The sequence below is a fragment of the Lagopus muta genome, chromosome 4 (genome assembly GCF_023343835.1).
Source record: "Lagopus muta isolate bLagMut1 chromosome 4, bLagMut1 primary, whole genome shotgun sequence".
In the NCBI taxonomy this organism is placed as follows: Eukaryota; Metazoa; Chordata; class Aves; order Galliformes; family Phasianidae; genus Lagopus; species Lagopus muta.
The window spans coordinates 13,254,761-13,274,510 of NC_064436.1; the positions used below are offsets into that span (position 1 = coordinate 13,254,761).

The following is a 19,750-nucleotide window of genomic DNA, read 5'->3' on the forward strand; positions in this document are numbered from 1 at the left end:
GTTATCTGTACTGCATTTGTATAACATACCCTTACCAACTTTGCTTGTTGCAGAGAAATGCCTTTCACAGTAAATACTCACTTGAAAATAGGACCAGCACCCTGAGAGCTGTGTTCTTGGTATGTGTTTTGGCTTGCTTTAAAGTAAAATGAAATAGCATATATTTAGCTTTAAAATGGCACATATTTGGCACAGTTTTGATGAATAGGAGAGTTTACCATGTGGCTATTACTTTCTACAGAAAATAGACTATTCAAAAGAAATAACAAGAGCAGGATGCTTTCTAATATGTTCCAAAAGTAGAGAAAACAAACACAAACATGCAGGCAAACAAACAAACAAAGGACTTTGTTCTGCAAATAGTTTCACATGTGAAGAAACGGCACTTTGCTGCCTTGATGCCCACTGTTATTTTTGCAGGGAGGAGGACCAATTCACTTCTGACAAGACTAGGGTGAATGCCATCTCAGTAACAGGTAGGCAAATGACTTCCACAGACATAAAACGATTTATTTTCTTTTAAAACTATATATTATTAATACCACAGATGGTTGAAAATATGCATGCAGACAAGCATGGATACATACCCCACTTTTGTGCATTATCTAGAACCACACGACTGTAAAAAATTATGTCAACAAGACAGCCCCACAAATCACGCTTTTGCTGACAGTGATCTTGCAGGGTGTGATTATCAAGAGATATATATTGTGAAGTAGGCTATGGACTAGGTGGGAAAGGAAGATCTGTTTAAAAAGGATTCTTTCCTGCATTGCTACAGTCAAAATAGCCAACACTGTTTTTGGCCAGCATGTTACTCATGCTGTGCCTCTACCTCCAGCATGTTCCTTATGAACCCTGTTAAAAGGTTATTTGTACCTTCAGCACTCAGACTGAACAATGCAAGTCCTCAATTGGAAAATGCAATTGGAATTGCTGGAGAATAATTACAAAGAGTATAGAAAGCAACAATTGCCAAGAACATATTATGATTTCAAAGTCTAAGCAAGCCTCTCCTCCATCAGTAGTGAAAACAGGGAGACAAGAGGAGAATAACAACAGAAGGGATAAAAAAGAGAAGCAGCTGGAAGAAATAAGCAGAAAGCCCCAGAATGGAAACTCTCTTGGCAGGATCTGTGGAAAATAGACCATATCCATAGAGTAATTGTATAAAATAATCCATTACCAAATAAAGATTTATATAATACACATATTTAAGCTTTGCTTCTCTGCTCAAGTGAAGAAAAAAAAAGGACATTTGACTGCTCAGAGAACAGTCCAAATAGGAAGAGTCAATCCAAATTGTTTTTGAAACTTCTCTTCATCTGCATGTGATACAATTGGTCTTTTGATCTTTTTCATATGAAGAAGACTGTCTCACCTAAACTCTCCTTGTTGGGTAGAGTACATGGGGTTTCTTAAAATCTCGGCGTTGAGATAATACCAGAAGTGAGACTGGGTAGTGGAAGTACATGAAATAAAACTAGGAGTATCCCAGAAAATAAACAACCCAAAACCAGAGCGCTAAATTTGTTTACAACAAAATCTGACCATAGAAAATATTATATAATATATTATATATACATATATATATAAAGTATTATATAATTACTCCTCAAGACATTTCAAGATACCTATAGAGCAGAGAAGTGAAACTCTGCCATAACCCACATCTCCGTAGTTATCTGATGCTATTCAAAAACTAACTTGCTGTACAAGTATATTATAAAGCAAAAGAAGCCACTTTACAACATCTTAATGACATGTTGTGATGAGATACTGGCTCCTGTGGGCCAGCCTGAAACAGATCATTTAGCTGAAGAGCTTTTGATTTGTTCATCTCTGCAACTGTTCATTGCTTTTCACAAATGTTTCAAACACACTTAGCAAATACGTTAGTAAACTTACCTTGGTTAAGTTTTTAAGTTTTTTCTATCAAATGATGCTGAAGAAAGAGCATACTTAGGTAATATCACAAATACAGATATTCAGATTTTGTAAAGCCAGCCATTAAAACCTACTAAAATTAACTTACTAAAACTAATTGAAGGTAAAATCAAGCATGACCTGGTGCACTGAAAAGTAAAGGAAAAAGAGCCAGTTTCCATCCTTCTTTGAAAATAAGGCTACAGGCTGAAATCTAGAGTGACATCTCTCCTGTTAGCCCTAGGAAACTATTTTTAGTTTGAATGAACTATATCTAAATTACTTTTCAGTTTTAAGATATTACGATAGAGATGCATAAGTCACCTTGTCTGTTCAGATGGATGCTACTGCATCAGTTTACTGTTGAGAGTTATTAGAAGTTATAGCAATTAAAAAGAGCTGTGAAGACATGGTATTTAATTTTTCAACCTCTCTATGGACTTAAGTCTATAACTATTTCGATAACAAAAACAATAGGCTTTTTTTGGTTTTTTTTTTTTTGTTTTTTTTTTTTTTACATCTTTCTTGGACATTCTTTCTACATTTGGTGGCTATATTTGCAGTTTTATAGGAAGGGCTGGGAAGAGTAGGCTGTCTCTCACTCACCAGGAATGCCATTTCTCTACAAAAGGTCAGAGGAAGGGCTGCTGGCCCATGGTTAAGCATCCTTGCCTTGCCTTCAGGGCAGCACCAAAGACAAAAGGTTCAGGAATGTGCCTGTCTCTAACAAAACAGGTTTATCTATCTGAGCACGTCTTTTAAAATTGGAAAATGCAATGTAACAGCATTGGGAGAAAGGAAACTGAAGGTAACTGAGTCCCTGAAAGCTCTTGAGAGACAGACAAACTCATTTTAAAGGAAATCTATACTTAATAGTATAAGCCCATTTGAAATTTACAAAATGTAAGTATTTAAATTTGTTAACCAGAGGAAAAGTGCGGCTTATAAAGTTCACGATCTACATACAGACAGTATAATGTTTAAAGTAACATCACAAGATCCTGTTAAAACACATGCAGTTGCATAGCAGTTCTCTTACTGTCTAATTCCCTGAATGGGCCTAATGGTTCCTTTACAACAAGATTGCATTATGATTCAGCAACATGGAACTGCTGGTGTCTCAAATCATTTGTTATTATTTTAAATCTAGAAGGACAAAAGAATGCCATTTCTAAAGGAGTAGAAGCGACAAAAGAAACAAACAGCAGAAGACACAAATGTTTTTGAAATATAGCCAGGGTACAAACTTTTCTCTACATATAAAACAAAAAACTGCTGCATCATGTCTCCATAAGAGCTTCTCTGTTTTAGGTACCATATATTCATGCTGGTAAGGGATTGTGTTCTGTGCATTACGGTTGGTTAAATATTTCTCAAAAGTTAATCCCCTTTGAAATTTATTAAGTAGTAAAACTAAAATTCTATTAACCTTAATGGGATTTACACAAGGGAATTCACACATAACATGGATGCAACAGTAATGCTTAATACTGTGCCAGGAAAAAAAGACAAGCTTAGCGCAGCTAAAGCCATCACGTTTTCTATTTATGTAGTCCTTCACAAGGGTAATCCTCCGCATATTAAGGGGAGAAGAAAATGCAGTGGTTAGTATTTAATCTTCTCAGATGCCAAGTGAGATAGCTTCACTTGCCAATAATGGGTGGTCTTACTGCTGTGGGACGTTGGTAGAAGGATTGACAGGCATAATCTTTGCTTTTCTTATGAATCCTGAAAGTGCTACTGCTCACATTTTCTGCCGTATAATGCTGTATATGTGTATGCATAATTACATACATACATTACTATTGGAATACATTCCTTGTAATATAAGATATATGCAATTTAATGAATACAAATACATATTCTCCTTGAACAAGCCATTCCTCGAAAACAAACTGAAGTAAAACTCCTCAGATTTTTCTCTGAAGATCATCCATCTCTATGGTTTCCAGCATAAAATTATTTGTTCTGTTGCCTCTAAATCATCTAGTTAGTATGTCAGAGATAGCTGACCTCATCTGGGAATGCTGAGTGAGCTCTGAGTATGCATTTCTGAATTCAGTGGTCCTTCTCCAAGAAGAAATTCATTCAGTGTAAAGTTCCAAAACGCAAGACTGCTGAAGAGCCAATATTTCAATAGGAGGCAGCTAGGAGGTTCCTGAGTTTCAAAGATGATCACTTCAAGGTAGGAGCATCACAGTGTGGGCTGCACAGAAAATCAGAGGGACCCTAACGTTTTGGGCCCTCGCTCTGTGCTAAGGAGGAGAGGCATTTGCAACCGCTTCTCCCAAGTGGAAGAAGTGACAGCAGAATCTGGAAAACATTTTGGCTCCCACAAGTGCAACTACAGAACTCTATCTGCTTTGAAGTTTTGTGGAATCAAGCACAGCATCTGTAGCAAGCACTTATACCTGCTGAGGATGACCACCATTTAGAAGAAACCTCCACCTTTGCGGATTCCAGTTGGCATGTTGGACATATTTAGGGAACCTAGGTGATGGAAAGGTGTAGTTATTCCTAATGTGGTTATCCTGAAGCAGAAGCCCGAAACAAAGCCACTGAAATTGTGCTGCAATACAAAGTAGCTCATACTTAAAGAGTAAACCATATTGTAATGCGGTTGGACGTACTGACAATTTGCAGTCTAAAGTGATGAAAAATAATGACTTCTTTATTTATTCTGCCTATCTTTTATTATGAATTAAATATTCAGAAATTGAAGTCTTTCTCATGCTGTTAGCATTTTACCCTTCTCTGACAATGTAATCCTGATACACTCATACTAGCATAAAGCTTTCTAATTTGGTCTTAAAGCTAAAACTCTGTTTTGTTATTCTACTCATGTCATTCTGCCCAGAACTATTCTGAAGAAAGCCATTTTAAAGCCAGTAAAGATGATTTGCTCTCTGAGAAGCATAATCTGCTGTGGCAACATTCTTCATTATGTAAGATAAACTACGTAAAAATCTGAAAATGAAATTAGACATTGGAGAGATGAACTTAAGGGTAACTAACTTCTGAACATAGAGATAATTCAATTTTTGGTCTTACAGTAAGCTTTCTCATACATAGACTCGAAGCCAAGTTACATCCTGTGAATCTAAGCCTGGATCCTTTCTTGCTAGGTGGGTAAACGGTTCATTTGCAATGGCATTTGGGTGCATTTTCCTTTCCATCACATAATTTTAACAACAGAAATGGGCCAGAAAGTGATTTGTCTTTACATACGTGTATCGGGAGTCTTGAAATGCTGATTAATTCTGTTCATAGCAACTGACCTCCCCAACAAAAGAACAGGAAGAACAGGAAAAAAAGCCAATCTTTAATAAAGCATCTGAGATTAGACTGAATAAAGGCACCCAAACCTTTATTTGAAAAAAAATAACAAACACCTAATCCAGCATGAAATAGAGCAGATGTTTTTAATAAGCTCACCGAACATAGTGGAGCCTTTCCTCAGCATTTAAAACCACAGAACCAGGCTCATAGAAGCTTGTCAGTGAGGACCTGTTGCCTGTCAGCACAGCAGCATGCCAACACAAACTGCACCAGAGAGAGGATTGGGTATGAACCCAGTAACTATTTTGGTGCTGTCTCTCAACGTAGATCATGGCAGCCTCTCAGCAGAGCAGAATGCACTTGCTGATGTCTTAAACTGCATGGACAGGGCAAATGCCTGTAAAATGAATAAGGCTTCCATTCACAAATGCTCTGACAGGTGAGCATCCATATTCCTATTAACCTCCTACCAAACTTTGATCCCAACTGGACATGCACACTGAGTTTACAGTTGCAAAAGTCTCCGACCAGAGATTAGAGTGTCCTTCTGGTATATACTGCACACCTATCCAGTTAGGAAAAGCCATCATCCCACAGACCTTCCTATTGAACTCTCTGTCACACAGGAGACTTACGAACACTTAAGCCACAGCTCCTTGTGGTGCACTGGACCTCATTCCAAGATCACCAAAACAAATACTGCATAGCTCATCTTGTATTTCCATTTTTCTGTGGTGGTATTGAGGGATATTTTACATTCAAATGCTATCCGCTTTGCATTAACGAGAAGAAGAATAATTCAGTACGTTGTTACGTATTTTCAGCTGCCCTTGTGTTGATTTCACCCTGTGTGAATGTTCTTGCAGGGAAATATACCACTAGAAAAGACATGCATGAAAGGAAAAATTAGTTATACTGAGTTCCTTCTCCCTTCCTAGTCATATATCTGTCTTTACGCTTTCTGCAAAATAAACACATTGCCAATAGGCTACATGATAAAAAATAGAGAGAAATACTGAGTGAGAAAAAAAATAAATTTAGAAGATTTCCAAAAAAAAAAAAAAAAAGGGCAGCAAACAGAGTACACCACAATTCTTTCCTAATATTCTAAATTCTTTACCTCTCCTATCATATTTGTTAAGAACACAGCCGCTGCTCCTGTACCACCTTGCTAATTTATCATGCTACACCATGTTCCAGGACCAAGCTTCCCAGCTTGTCCAGATAAGGCATCTATCTGTATCAGCACATGCCCAGTCATAATTCTGTGCCATGAAAACCCTCATAACAGGGAATGGAGGTGTGAACAAGTTGGTTCACATGGATGTAAGAATTCAGGAGTCCAGTCATATGGACAAGTACAAACTGTAGGCTGGCTGCCCAAGAACAGTTTATTCTCTGCTTTATTTTCCAATTCCCCAGTCATCTTGATATATATATATATATATGCATATATATTTTTTAATATATATCTACATATGCAAACATCTGCATATATATACACACACATACATATATACAAACATATGTATAATCTTTTCATGTTTGTACCTACATTATCCTCAAATAAACAATTAAGCTTCACTTATTATCTAAAACATTAGTTATAAGTTTTGATAGATTCAATTACATCTGATTTTAAATAAATTCATGAAAGTATTTTTATATAACATTGCTATTCATCTTAGTTGAATATTCAGCCTTAATTGAATTAATATTTAACAGACTTCTGCAATCTGTCCAAGTATTTTTGCTGCAGACCAATTTCTTTCTGCTGCAGCAGTTGAAGCAGGCATTTCTTGAAGAATGAGAAACCGACAAAATTAGACAACAGAATATTAGATCACATCCTTATAAAATACACCTGAAACATGCAAACATACCTACATATCTGGGAAGTTCTTAATGTTAATATCCCTATCCTGCAAATAATCCTTATTCAATCTTTAGTCAAACTCCAGTCATTCAACAAAGCTTATAATGATCTCAAAAATCAATATTTGCTTTCAGAGAAAGTGGATGAGGAATCAGGTGATGAAACAGAAATGCTGAAATAAAGACAATAAATCAAGAATTTTAGAAATAATGCATACCACTCAAATAAATCCCTTTGCATTTTTTTCCATTTTGCCAACACCTATTTTTCAATTATTTTTCAATTAGATATAATTTTTTTTATATCCAGGAGTACAAAATTTATCATCAGACAAAAGCCAGTATATTGCAAGCCACAGAAACATCTTTTGTCCTGGAATGACTTATTACTTTATCAATGCACGGATACTGGAAAAACAACATTTCCATTTTCTGTCAATATGGATTCCATCAAGACCACAAACTGATTTACGTCCAGTTTGCTTAAGCATTCTCTGACCTAATTCCACCAAGTGTTATGTCTCCATAATGTGCCTTGTAGACACTCCCTTCCTTACAGGCAAATTTGGGGTTCCCCTCATTCACATCACATCAAATGCCTGCAGAAGACTGAAGGAGCACAGCTATGTCTCTTAGCTGTTGCAGCTCTTTCTCTGCTTAAGCCCTGAGTCAACAGTCCCAAAGACTTTGACCAACTACTTCAAGGCCTCATCCAAAAGAGCTGTCTTGCTGCCATATTTCAGAGCTCTACCCTGCTCACAGTAGTCACTGAATCTTTGCAATAAAACCTCCTAATGCCCATATGCAGCAAGCATTTGCTGTTTACATAGCCATTAGCCAATCTTTCCAGAAGATTTCTTTCTAGTATGCCATTTTTTTAGTTAGGTTACAAGGGCAAAAAACAGAGGCCTGCAGGAATATGTTTTAATAGGCAAAGCTCAAACATGAAGTCACAGCCACAATTTTTTTCAGATGTGTTTTCACTGTAGTCATAGGGCAACAGAAAAAGCCATCTTTTCTGCTTTCATGGTAAGACTTAGTTTAAATTTTCTTTCTCTCAAGCTGATTTTTACATTGAAAGTAAAATTTAATCAAGAAAGACGTAGTTACTACTGCTTTGTGGAGCTTTGGTTGACTGATTCAGACTTCCTTTAGTCATATGACAAATCAGTGGAATAAAGGATGACCAGTGTCCCTATCCAATCCCTCCATGCACTGAGGTGTTCACCCCAGCCTTAGCAAAACTGCTATTTAAGAACAAACCGGAAAAAAAAAAAAAGGTCAGAGCCTATAGCAACCAAATGAATCAAAGAAATATGCAAATCTTTCCTTATTCCATATTCTTCTCAGCCTGCCACTACAATTATTAAATTACAGGGTATTAACAGAAACTAAATAAAGCACTCTGAAAAGATTAATTCTGAAGATGCAAAATTCAAATGCCAGATAGAGAGCATGCAATTAGGTTCTTAAATAATTCTTACCACATTTCATGCTAATATTAGTACTTCCAAAAAACAATAGGAAACTGCAATATTCCCAGAGACGCTCCATTGAAACAGCACAGTGAGGCACAGAGAATGAACCTTGGTGAATTTTTATCCTCTGATGTTATGTACAAGTAACATTTATCTCCAGCTACAATAGTAAAAATCATTTTTGCTCTCTAGACAGAATTAATATTTATATGATGATACTAAGAAAAAAAAATGTGGTTTTGTTTTCTGAACCAATGCAACAGCAAAGACGAAGCTGTTCTGCTCAGATTTTTTGGAGAGCTCAAATTAGCACAAACTTTTACTTAATTGGGCTCTTCAAGTAAGTATGCAGCAATGAGCATTAGTCTCTCCTCATTGCTTTTTAAAACCTTTATGTCTATCCAGGTCCCATAGCCTTACAGATTTTAATGGTCTTAATGAAGAAAAACAGCGTTGTTACTCAATTTGAGTCAAGCAGATCTCCATTCAGAATGACAGTGTCTCCATTCACAATGCTATTGTTGGAAGTTGTATCATCCTTTTTATTTTAAACCTTGTTATCCAGGAGTTTTTAACTTGCCAGTAATTTTTCTTCCTTGAATCAGAGGCAAATAAAGTTGATTGGCTGGATGGTCAGTCAATCAGTCAATCTGTCTGTTATCTACACACACTTTCCACACTCCTGGCTGCACATATTGCTGATTGGCATAATAATCAATTCAGTGAGATATACCAGAGTATTACTTCATACAGCTCAAAATGACTGCTTTTTAAAAAAGTGGGGAGCTTGGCAAATAATTTATCTAGTCAAACTCACTTAGTGTTCTTACGACAAATAACCTCATTGAATATTTGCAGGTTTGCAGGACTAAGGTTCAAATAGTGGCTGCTGACTGCTTGTGGCTTTTTGCATGTACTAAATCTCCAGGACAAGATCTCACACAGAATAGGTAGATATAACAAAGTTGCCGTGAGCTAAGAGGACAGAGGACTTTTTTTTTTTTTTTTTTTTAACTTAAAGATATATGTACAGAGGTCTAAATCTTTATGTTGAGATTGACATGTTTGACCAAGGAAGTCTATGTTAAACTGGTCTCCTCGTTTTTGCTGAGTGAAAACCATAGCATTTCAGGAGGAAGTGCAGGACCCAAGTAATATCTCTCACAGATCATCTTTCTTTTGAGGAAGCTCTTGCAAGCAGCCACAGAAAACAAACTTTTTACTGTACCAGGTCTGTGCACCCTCTCCACAGTCCTAAATATGCTATTCTCCTCTTTTCAAGTTAGAATTGCACTGGCCTCAAAGACAGGGGATCCTCTGTGATTGCAGATGTCTGATTAATTCCCCCAAAAGACATGAGCACATCTACAATATAGCTCAGCTTCCCACACTCCCACAGGATTTAGTTAAGCTAACCCAAACATCCCATCTGCCTTTCATGTGATTGGAAAGCAAAGATCTTTTTACTTTTACAAATCTGATCACTCTATTGTTGCTCCTACATACTAATGGTGCTAGAACAGCTGCCTTGGATTTAAAACTCTTTCTCTTCCATGCACTGTAATGGTAAATACAAAAGCTATTTTCTACTTTCTAAGTTATGTAATCCAAACAGGAGTTGCACGTTACCTGGAGTCAGCATGACAAAAAATACTTGCTGTATGGTATAGAGTTTGCAATAACATACACAAAAAAAAAAAAACTGTCTAGAACAACAATGAAATTCGGGTGTTAGCTGAGAATCCTTAGCCATGCAAGTTTCAGAGGAAACATCATCATATTGAAAATAAAATTATTGCTTTATAAAAGCTGGACCAACTGCTTGGAAAAATTGGAAGGTGAGAGGAACAGATGGTACATTCTCAGATCAGGGAAGACTGAAGGGAGACAGTAAGACTTAGAGCAAGCAAAAAAAATTAATATCTGAACACTCCTTCCCTTTTCTCCTTTTCCTTCCCCTCCTCCTCTCTCCAAGGAACTAAGTAATGAAAGTTTGAAATAACTTATATCACTGTGAAAGTAACTGAAAGAGTATCAAGAGCTGGAGAAAAAGTTCTTAGCCCTTGAAATCCTGCATTCATGGAGTCATGCTTGAGTGAGGAGTGAAAAAAATCATTCTCTGGAAGGAAATAATTATACGTCAATTAAGGCTCAATCCCTGCTCTGGACCTAACATCAAAGGTCAAAATACATGCAGACTTACGTATTCTCCATTTAAGATGCACATGACATTGAGATTTAAATAATCTCTTCCCTGAGAAGCATTCCAAATACCAGATAGCAAATACATCAGTTGTTTCATAACAGTGTTTCAGTACACATAACTGTATGCAAACTTCTATGAAGATGAATGATTTAATTTTCTAATCAGAAACTTTTAACGCTTTTTCTTGCTCTAAAAGGTTAGCATTGTAAGACCACCAATGCAGAAGAGAGAGTTTCCTGTTTACTAGCCAGCAGTGCTGACATGCACTTTGAGCTTTCCAGCTACGTCACCACCTGTTGGCAACTTACAGGTCCTGTTAAGTTAAAAGATGGACCCAACTGAGTTGGGGAAAACCATAACTGCTTTCAGATATCAAGCTGGTATTTCCTGGAAAGATAACGCCTCACCTGTTCACTATAGTTCTTGGAGCTTCCAATAGCGCTTACAGACATCATTTTCACAATAACCAAAAGAAAACAGCCTAGTGAGTATTAAAACTTTGCCACTACATTACTAACTGTAGCATGTTAATCAAGCCAGTTAATATTTTTATTAAATATGGTACTTGCTAGAGACTATTCAAGGGAACAAATGCAGTACACGAATAAGTCCCGCAGCAATGACTCCAGGGGAAAAAATTCCTCAAACAAATGAAATCCTATTTTCTTAATATTTTGACTAGAAACTTGCTAATGATTAGCACTTTCTTATACTATGGACAGTGTCTTATTAACCCATACGCCTATTAATCCCAGGGCCTGGCCTTAGGCGATGTAGCAATGAAAATAACCACAAGTGTGCAGCTTTCCATCTTTCTATGGACAATTTGTCACATGCACCAGATATTACTGAGAGATCATCAGGAACTCACCAATCACAACACTAAGATCACTGGTTCAAGATTCATGTTTTGAATAAAACCCTCTGTAATGTCCTTCCTGTTAATTAAGTAAGGAGTTTGCTAAGCAACAGCTTCAGCATTTCTTTTTGTGATTGAAAGCCTGATAATAACTACAAACGCTAGAAACTGGGATGTAGAAGATATTCACCAAGCTAATTCCTTTTGTGTTCAAAATCTTCATTGGCATAAAGTAAAACAGACAAAAGAAATGCTTTGCCTATAGGATTTAAAAGCAAACAACAGGATATTTTAGCAGGATTACAGTGTGTAGTCTTCGCTTATTTCATATATAAGTTATTAACTGAATATTTTGTATATCTTTAAACAACTCAATTATCAAACATTACAGTAAAACAACAAACATTTATGAAAAGTGGTACAATAAACAGAGCAGGCAAAAAGAATATACATGTGTAATAATAAACAGTAAATGTATTTCAAGAGCCAAGAAAGTCAGATTTAAAGAATTTCTAGTTTCATGAAATATAACTGACTTATAGGATGTTAGAAATCCTGCCAATGGTTTTCACATTCTAAAGACCGCAAGCATGAATCACAGATTTGACTACTGAATTTCTTTGACTTTATACATAAAGCTGTATTTGTGATCAATTAATTAAAAGACTGTTTTAAAAAACAAAAAGCCTCTCAGGTACATCATACAAGATTCGCTTTGTTAGAATTGCAGGAAAACAACAAGGTATCTCCCTATATATATATGGAAATGGGAAACAGTAATTGCAAATTAAAAAAAAAAAATCTGTTATTCAGATTCACCATTCCAAACATCGTGGTCTTCATCTATAACATTACAGTTTTGTTTTCAAATGGATTTGATTTTATGTTCTTACATAATTCCCAAAAGAATGTGAACTACAGGGTTTTTTTTGTTTGTTTGCTTTTTGCTGTGGAATTCTAAAGCTTTTAAGTTACTGAAATTGTAAGTCTGTGTATATTTGCTGTACATGTAATGCAGTTCACTTGTCTCTTTGAGGCAATTTTGGTCTTCTGAAGTCACAGTTTTATTGCAACCACTGAAGTCAAATCTAAATGCCTTTTACAATTTCTTCTGCTATCTACCTTGGGCAGGGAAAAACGTTAGCAAATCAGTTAAATCATTAATTGTATACATATGCCATTAAACACCAAAATTTGGACTTAAAATTTCCTTTCACATGTATTCTCTTAGCACAGAGACTAAAGTATAAGATGATCTCCTATTCTACTCATTCTTCATGAGGAACTGCATTCATTCTATTATTTCATATGAGTAATGAAACCCTCATTCAAGCGGACTCTCAAAGTGTAGGTAAGATATATGAAAAAATATACATATTTTTCAAGTATTTCTAATGCATTGGGACGTCCATCCTGTTCAAGAAATGAACTTAATGCTATATTTCTGAAACTGAAACTACCTACCCTGTTTTTCTTGCAAGCAAAAATTATTTTCTCTTATTTTTTATAGGACAGATTTCTGCATCTAACTGTTGGGACACAAAATGTCTCCAGAGCATTTGCAGAGTTAAATTTATTGTTCTGCCACAAAATCATCAGCAATTTTTCCGAGACATTTGAATTCCTAATTTAAGAGTAGAATTCCGGTTAGGTTCACACTGGAATTATTTATGATCTCTTTATAAGATCCTTGCAGCTATTTAAGACATCTTTGGGTTTATAAATTCTCTAACAAAGGGTAACTTGATTCTATATTGCAATTAAGACTCATGTTCTTAGTCTACTAGGACACATGAGTAAGACAAACTCCACGTAATACTATAACTGCAAAGAAATATTTCTTTATGATACTATCCTCATTTTAATTCCTTAGGAAGGATTATATCTTGTGTCATGATTAGCAGCTAATGACAATCCAGTAATGAATTGTATTTAATATAAGACCAAATATTTTTGGCTGCTGTCTTAGATATTTTCAAAATTTATGTTGATACACAATGAAAGTGACAGGGTGATTAAATTTTTTTCTCTTCTATTTTGAAAGGTTTGAAATTTATATTTCAAATACATTGAAAGAAATTTGAGACTAACAAGAATCACTGAAAAATACTGACAATCTTTCACTCAGAAGATGCAGAAAGAAAGGATGACTAAAATAAAAATGTTTCCCAAATCCATTTCTGCTCTTTGTCTATTGTTCAGTGCAATAAAATAAACATTAATAGTTATATGTCTACAATGGTATTTGCTTATATGTGTACGTATTCAATTCTACTTCACATAATAAAATTACTTGTAATACTTGTTTTTAACAAACACATTATATTGCACTTGTATTCAAAACCTGAAAGAGAAGTGCTGTACTAAAATTAGTCCTTAGAATCTACTGTGAATTGTGCCTTACATTTGTGAAATATCAGTTTAATGCAGTAGATGCAGAACAGTTTAGAAATTATCCTGTATCTGCATTTCATGGATACTGAATAATCCTACCATACTTCAAAATGGTTCAAGCTTGACTTTGTGAATAATTTGAGTACTCCGTGGCATTTTTCTGTAATTCTATCTCGGGCTTCTCTCTGTATCTTTTAAGCAGACTTTCAGATGGCCATAATGCAAAGCCTATTTGAAAGTCAATATGTAGTTGTCACACGCTGTTGTTTGTGTTTCAGGGGGTCTACTTAATCACATTAGGAAACAGAAATAGAACCTTGAGATTTAATTGGTTAGTCACAAACATGCCTACAGGTCAAACAGAATCTAAACTCTGAAATGCAATAGATTACACTTTTGAAAACTGAAACCACTCCTAGAGCCTCTTAAAAACAAAACTACACTCGAGTCAGCTTTTTTAAAGTTACTAGATGTATATCATTATTAAACATTCAACAACCCAAATGCCACATGAAAAATATGGATTCATATATAGAATGGGCTGGAAAGGATCTGATATCTCTCTTTTACCTTCTTCTAAAGAAATTTCACATAATCTATTTTTTTCATGTCATAAAATAAAATTTTTCTTTTCTGAGGAGTCAAGCTGTTATTTTCAGGATTTTTAAAGATTTTTTAGGCTGAATTCTACTTCAGATTATTTTGATAACTAACAGAGCTAAAGAAAATCTGCTATAATGTGAAATGCCAAGCAGCAAAAAAGCTACAGTTATCACCTTGAATGAGACATAAGAAACAATCATATTATGTAAAGCTTCTACAAACCGTTATGTTGATGAGTAGCTTTCCTGTCCTGATGCATACCCTATAAGTATTTGCAAAATAAAGGCCTTGCAGTATAGTGCTTGATCTTTCCTTTGTAAGGCCAAGGGCTGAATTCCCACATTGCTTTTACAGACAGCTTTACAATCCCCCAAACTATAGCAACACACATACCACCAGACTAAGGCAGTGGAAGAAGAAGCTTTGCAGAAATGCAAGCAAGAAATATAAACATATAGTAGACGTTGCTAGCCTAGCCCACTGGGCATATATTGTTGGTCACAGCATGGATCTAACACTGTGGGGAATGTTTACAGCATGGGATATGGGGAACTATACTCACAAACAATCGTGAGAACAGTGTATTCATTCTTATGTGAAATGTATTGAAAATTGACCCTGTTGGGATGTAAATGAGGAACTGGATTGTTGTGGAAATTCTACTTGTTCATGTGCTTTTTAGATGTTGAATTTTCTTTTAAAGTGATCAAAAGTGTCTTTGAATCACAACAGTCAAAGATGGCAAAGACCACATATTGCTCTAATTCTGTTCTTCATGACATCTTGCAGAGATTAATGCTAGAAAGATATTAATAGAACTTTTTGTTCCTTTACCCCAAACTGACACCATATGAAAGCCTGCCATGATAGCTTTGCAGTATCATCTCTCTTTATTTTCGAAGCTATGCCATGTAAATTAAACTAGGAAAATCACATCAAAGCTAAAAGAAAGAGCCAATATGCACTACATACAGACATTTAAACACCTGCCATATCCTCCCTTGCTCAGGTAGTAAAATAATCATTCTACCCTGTGTAGCTTGAGTGCTTCAGCCTTCCATTTTGCCTTCCTTCCTCCCCATTTCTTTCTGTCCCATGGAACTGCTGAGTCCAAGTTTGCAAAGCTTCTTCTGAACTACAGGATAAGTCTGAAGACAATATTATAGCGCTTCCAATTGTTAGGATATGGTACTTTCAGGTCTTTCTTATCACATTTTTGTCTAGCAGTGAAAGGAATTGGCAAATCTGAGCATTGCCAGGAAAGCAGCTCTAGCAGAGATTCCTTACACTTGTAAGGATGCTAGTGATGACTAAACAAGATGCTCTGGGCATACATCAGAATGTGGTATAGAATGGACTGATCTGAACTACCACTGAAGGGTCCCATTGACTCCTTGAGGCTGTGGTGGTAAACGCTAAGCTTCTAAATTAGTTTTTCAAGGAAAAGGCTTTCTTCAAAAACGCTTTACAATCTTACTGAGCCACTGAAATCATCCACACTAAGCCCACTGTTATGCTATCAATGTTGATATTTTGAAGTTATATTCAGGAAAAAACAGTAGTGTTAATTTTTTATGGTATTGTTTCCTTACTGCAATAAAACATTGAAAAAAAATTTTACTTCACTAAAAATAAACAACCAAGCAAACATACAAACAAAAACATTGCAACGACAACAAAAAACACCATGACATCTTTGTGTCATAGAGGAATAAGACTTCCGTAACAGATAAAGTAAAAAAAAAAAAAACAAAAACGGTCCTTCCTTTCAAGGAAATGTACCAGAGGCCTCAAGGAAAAAAGCTAAGTCACCATTAACAGTATTACACTGCTTAGTATTTAGTTCAAATTGTTCACAAAGCAAAATGAAAGTAATGCTCAATCATCCATACCGTTATTTAAATAAGGAGCCTCTTTCCACCTAAAAGCAATTCAGAAAAGTGAGTTTGAAATATTACCCTATTCTCATACATTGCAATTGGGATATATGGAAAGCTGAAATGCTTGAAAAACTTACTGCAGTGATAAAATTGAATTTGAATTAAACCTTGATGCCGTGACTTTTTAATCAGTGAAGCAATCTGAATACAAAAGCTGGCAAATAAATTGAGTGGGAAGATGCATTTTTATACAGTTATTTTTCCAAGGGGAAATGAGTATTATCTTCCATTTTCCACTTAAAAAAATACAGTAAAGATTACTCATCCTTAAAAGAGATGTTAGCACACTACTTACTGGAAATGTAGGAGCAATAGTAGTTGATATAAGTGCAGAAGTGTTACAAAAACATGCCTTTTATGTCAATGACATGAACAAAACTATTGCATTTCAAAAAGTGTTTAAAAAAGCTTAATTTCTGCTTATTTAAGCATATGTAGAATTTTTATACTTAGATTAGAAGTTCACAGTACACTGCACTAGAATCTGCAATTTACATACATAGCATAAATATATGCCTATGGGAACTTCTCTATTTGAATTTAATACAATCACAGTTCAGGGATTATTTCTCTCAGATTAGATTTTATCCAGAGAGCAAAAGCCCTGCGTACAGATAAGTTGGGAAGTGGGTGAAGTGCTTCTCAGTATCCTGCCAAGAGCTTGACATATCTCAGGACACAGAAACAGACCCAGTAACTAAAAGGGGTGTATGAATCTTACAGTGTTTATAAGCATTAATGGTAAAACCCAATAAATTTGCAGTGCTATCCAGAACTAAAGCACTCATTGGTAGAGGAGTCTTTGAGATGCAGAAAGTCTTCCCTCAATAAACTAATCTCTTCTCAAGGCAACTACTGCATCTCTCTTGCCAACTAGTTTAATAACTGTGGTAACTCAAGAAGATGCAATACTCTGGTCATGGAGTAAAAAAGCCCTGCAGAGGTAGATCTTACCATATAGATCATAATCTCATTCAAAGATCTATTTTTGCCTCTGCTACTATTCTCATCTGCATTATAATCAAAATCTGAAAAAGCAATATGCTACCAAGGAACTCAATGAGCACTTGAAAAGAGAAGCCATTATCTAGAATATTGACTAACAGGAGAACATTTAAATACTTCAGGTCATGACAGACTTTGAAACTCTCACACAAACGGCATCTGTCTCCAAGTTTAAACCTGCTTTTCTGTATTAAAATCAATGAATTTATGACCATTTATAGCAGACAGGGATAGGGCTCGAAGAAAGTATAATTAGCATTTTTCAATGCCAGTTCAAGTGTTAATGAAACAACAGAAATGGGAAAAAGCTTTTGTAGGTTTGCCTTAAAAAATACTTGTAAAGATTAAAAAAAAAATCCTCCTGTATTTCATTCTCAATCAAAGCCTTGCAGCTATTAGAATCATGAATTATTACTTATGAAAACACAAACAGAAATACAGATAGAAAATCAGTTAGTTTAGTTGGTCCTACCACTTGAGGTTTGAAAATCTAAAAGTTTTTTTTAATTTGTTTGCTTTGTACTGAATAACAGTTTTTTCACAGCAGTTTCACAGAGTTGTCATAGAGAACCTTATGATAAATGACAGGAGAAAGACACTGTCTTGTTAAAACATCAAGGATAACTGCTTTAATTCCAAACCACTGCTCCTTTTCCAGTGCAAGAACACAGAACTTTGGGCAAGGGGTGGCTCACATTCTTCTCCTACTGCACTTATTTCTTCTCTCAATCCATCTTCTGATTTACATACACATTTTGAAAATAAACTGTGCTTGCAGAGCTCTTAAATTCCACTTATCTGTGCAACATACAGAGTGCTGTCTTTGGGTCTAGGAATGGGTTCAGAATCTAAATATACCATGGGAAATTCCCATGAATGCACGGGAAGAACCAACAAGATCCAGGCCTTCAGTTTCTAACATACAGTTTGGCTTCTATTACGAATAAAACTAAGGGGAAAGGCCAGAAGAAGTGTGAAACATGTATATTTACTACTTGGAACTTTAGTCTGATGATTTCTCTGACTCCAAGCTTGTTTTGAAGCAAACTCTCCTTACTCCAAGATTAAAGAACCAAAACCAAACAGCCTGCTATATAACTCTTAGTTCTGTGGGGGTTTTAAATGTGAGGTATGTTTTTTTTTTTTTTTTTTTTCCACTTTTGCTGTCCTCATTGGCCCTTTCTTTCTCAGTGGCATCATGCTCTGAGGCACTCTAAGTATATCTCTTTAGACTTTTCAGTGCACTGTAGCCTTACCACTAGCACACCCAAAGAGATACACTCTAATATTTTCATCTCCCATCATTTACATAGGTGTCGTAAATTCTTTCTGTGCATCTAGATTCATTTTCTAGTGAATGTCTGCCTGCCTTGTTTGCTTTCAAAGGCAAGTAGCAGAAAATCAGTTTTGGCCTGAATTTAAACCTTCAAAAACATAACAAGAGAACATTCTCTTTATAACATTAATACACAGAAAAAACGTTACAAATTCTTATGCCCAGTTGCTTACTTCGCAGATTTTGTGTTGCAAACTCTTGAAAATCAGAGATTTTACTTGGTGATGCAGAAGATACAACACTGTTGTGCCTTTCATTGCGTTCACAACCTTCTGAGAGGCTGAAATTTTTACCTGATTTCTTGGATCCACCTCTTCCATCCATGAGAGGATGCAGCCATGGAAGTGGCACTGTAATTACATTCTTCACTTTTGCACCAAGAGGAGGAAACATTGTGAAAGCCATTTCAACTGCCTGATGCTTTTTGATGTTTCTTACAGCAGTAGCAGAAGCTGCAGAACAGAAAAAAGGATAATGATCAACATATTTTCCCTGATACTTATATGCAATTAGCACCCACAACAATAGCATCTATAAATAGATTTCTTTTTATTACCTTGAACATACCACCATGAAACTGTGGACTTTCGTAAGACGAAAAGATTGAGATGTACACAGATTTATTGGCTACAGGATATGATTACAAGCCAGGAAAAAGATGCCAGTTTGGAAAAATACAATTAACTATTGTTCTAATACATCAACTAGTTTAATACACAGATATATATTCTATGACACTAACTAAATAATATGGCTCTGAGTAGAGCCCAGTGATAAGCATAACAAAAATTCTCACAGGCATGTAAAGCTTAATGGAAGATGTTTATTAATCACAAACTGTAGCACACC

The 19,750-nt window shown here is 35.6% G+C and overlaps 1 protein-coding gene across 1 annotated transcript in view; it reads right to left on the reverse strand.

Annotated features, from left to right (window-relative positions):
• The window catches only part of IQCM (IQ motif containing M), a 172,686-nt gene that overhangs the window by 5,692 nt on the left and 147,244 nt on the right, over nt 1-19,750 (reverse strand). Inside the window, exon 12 of the mRNA XM_048942656.1 lies at nt 19,195-19,353. Within this exon, the coding sequence (XP_048798613.1) occupies nt 19,195-19,353 (159 nt within the window). The remainder of the gene's footprint in view (nt 1-19,194; nt 19,354-19,750) is intronic.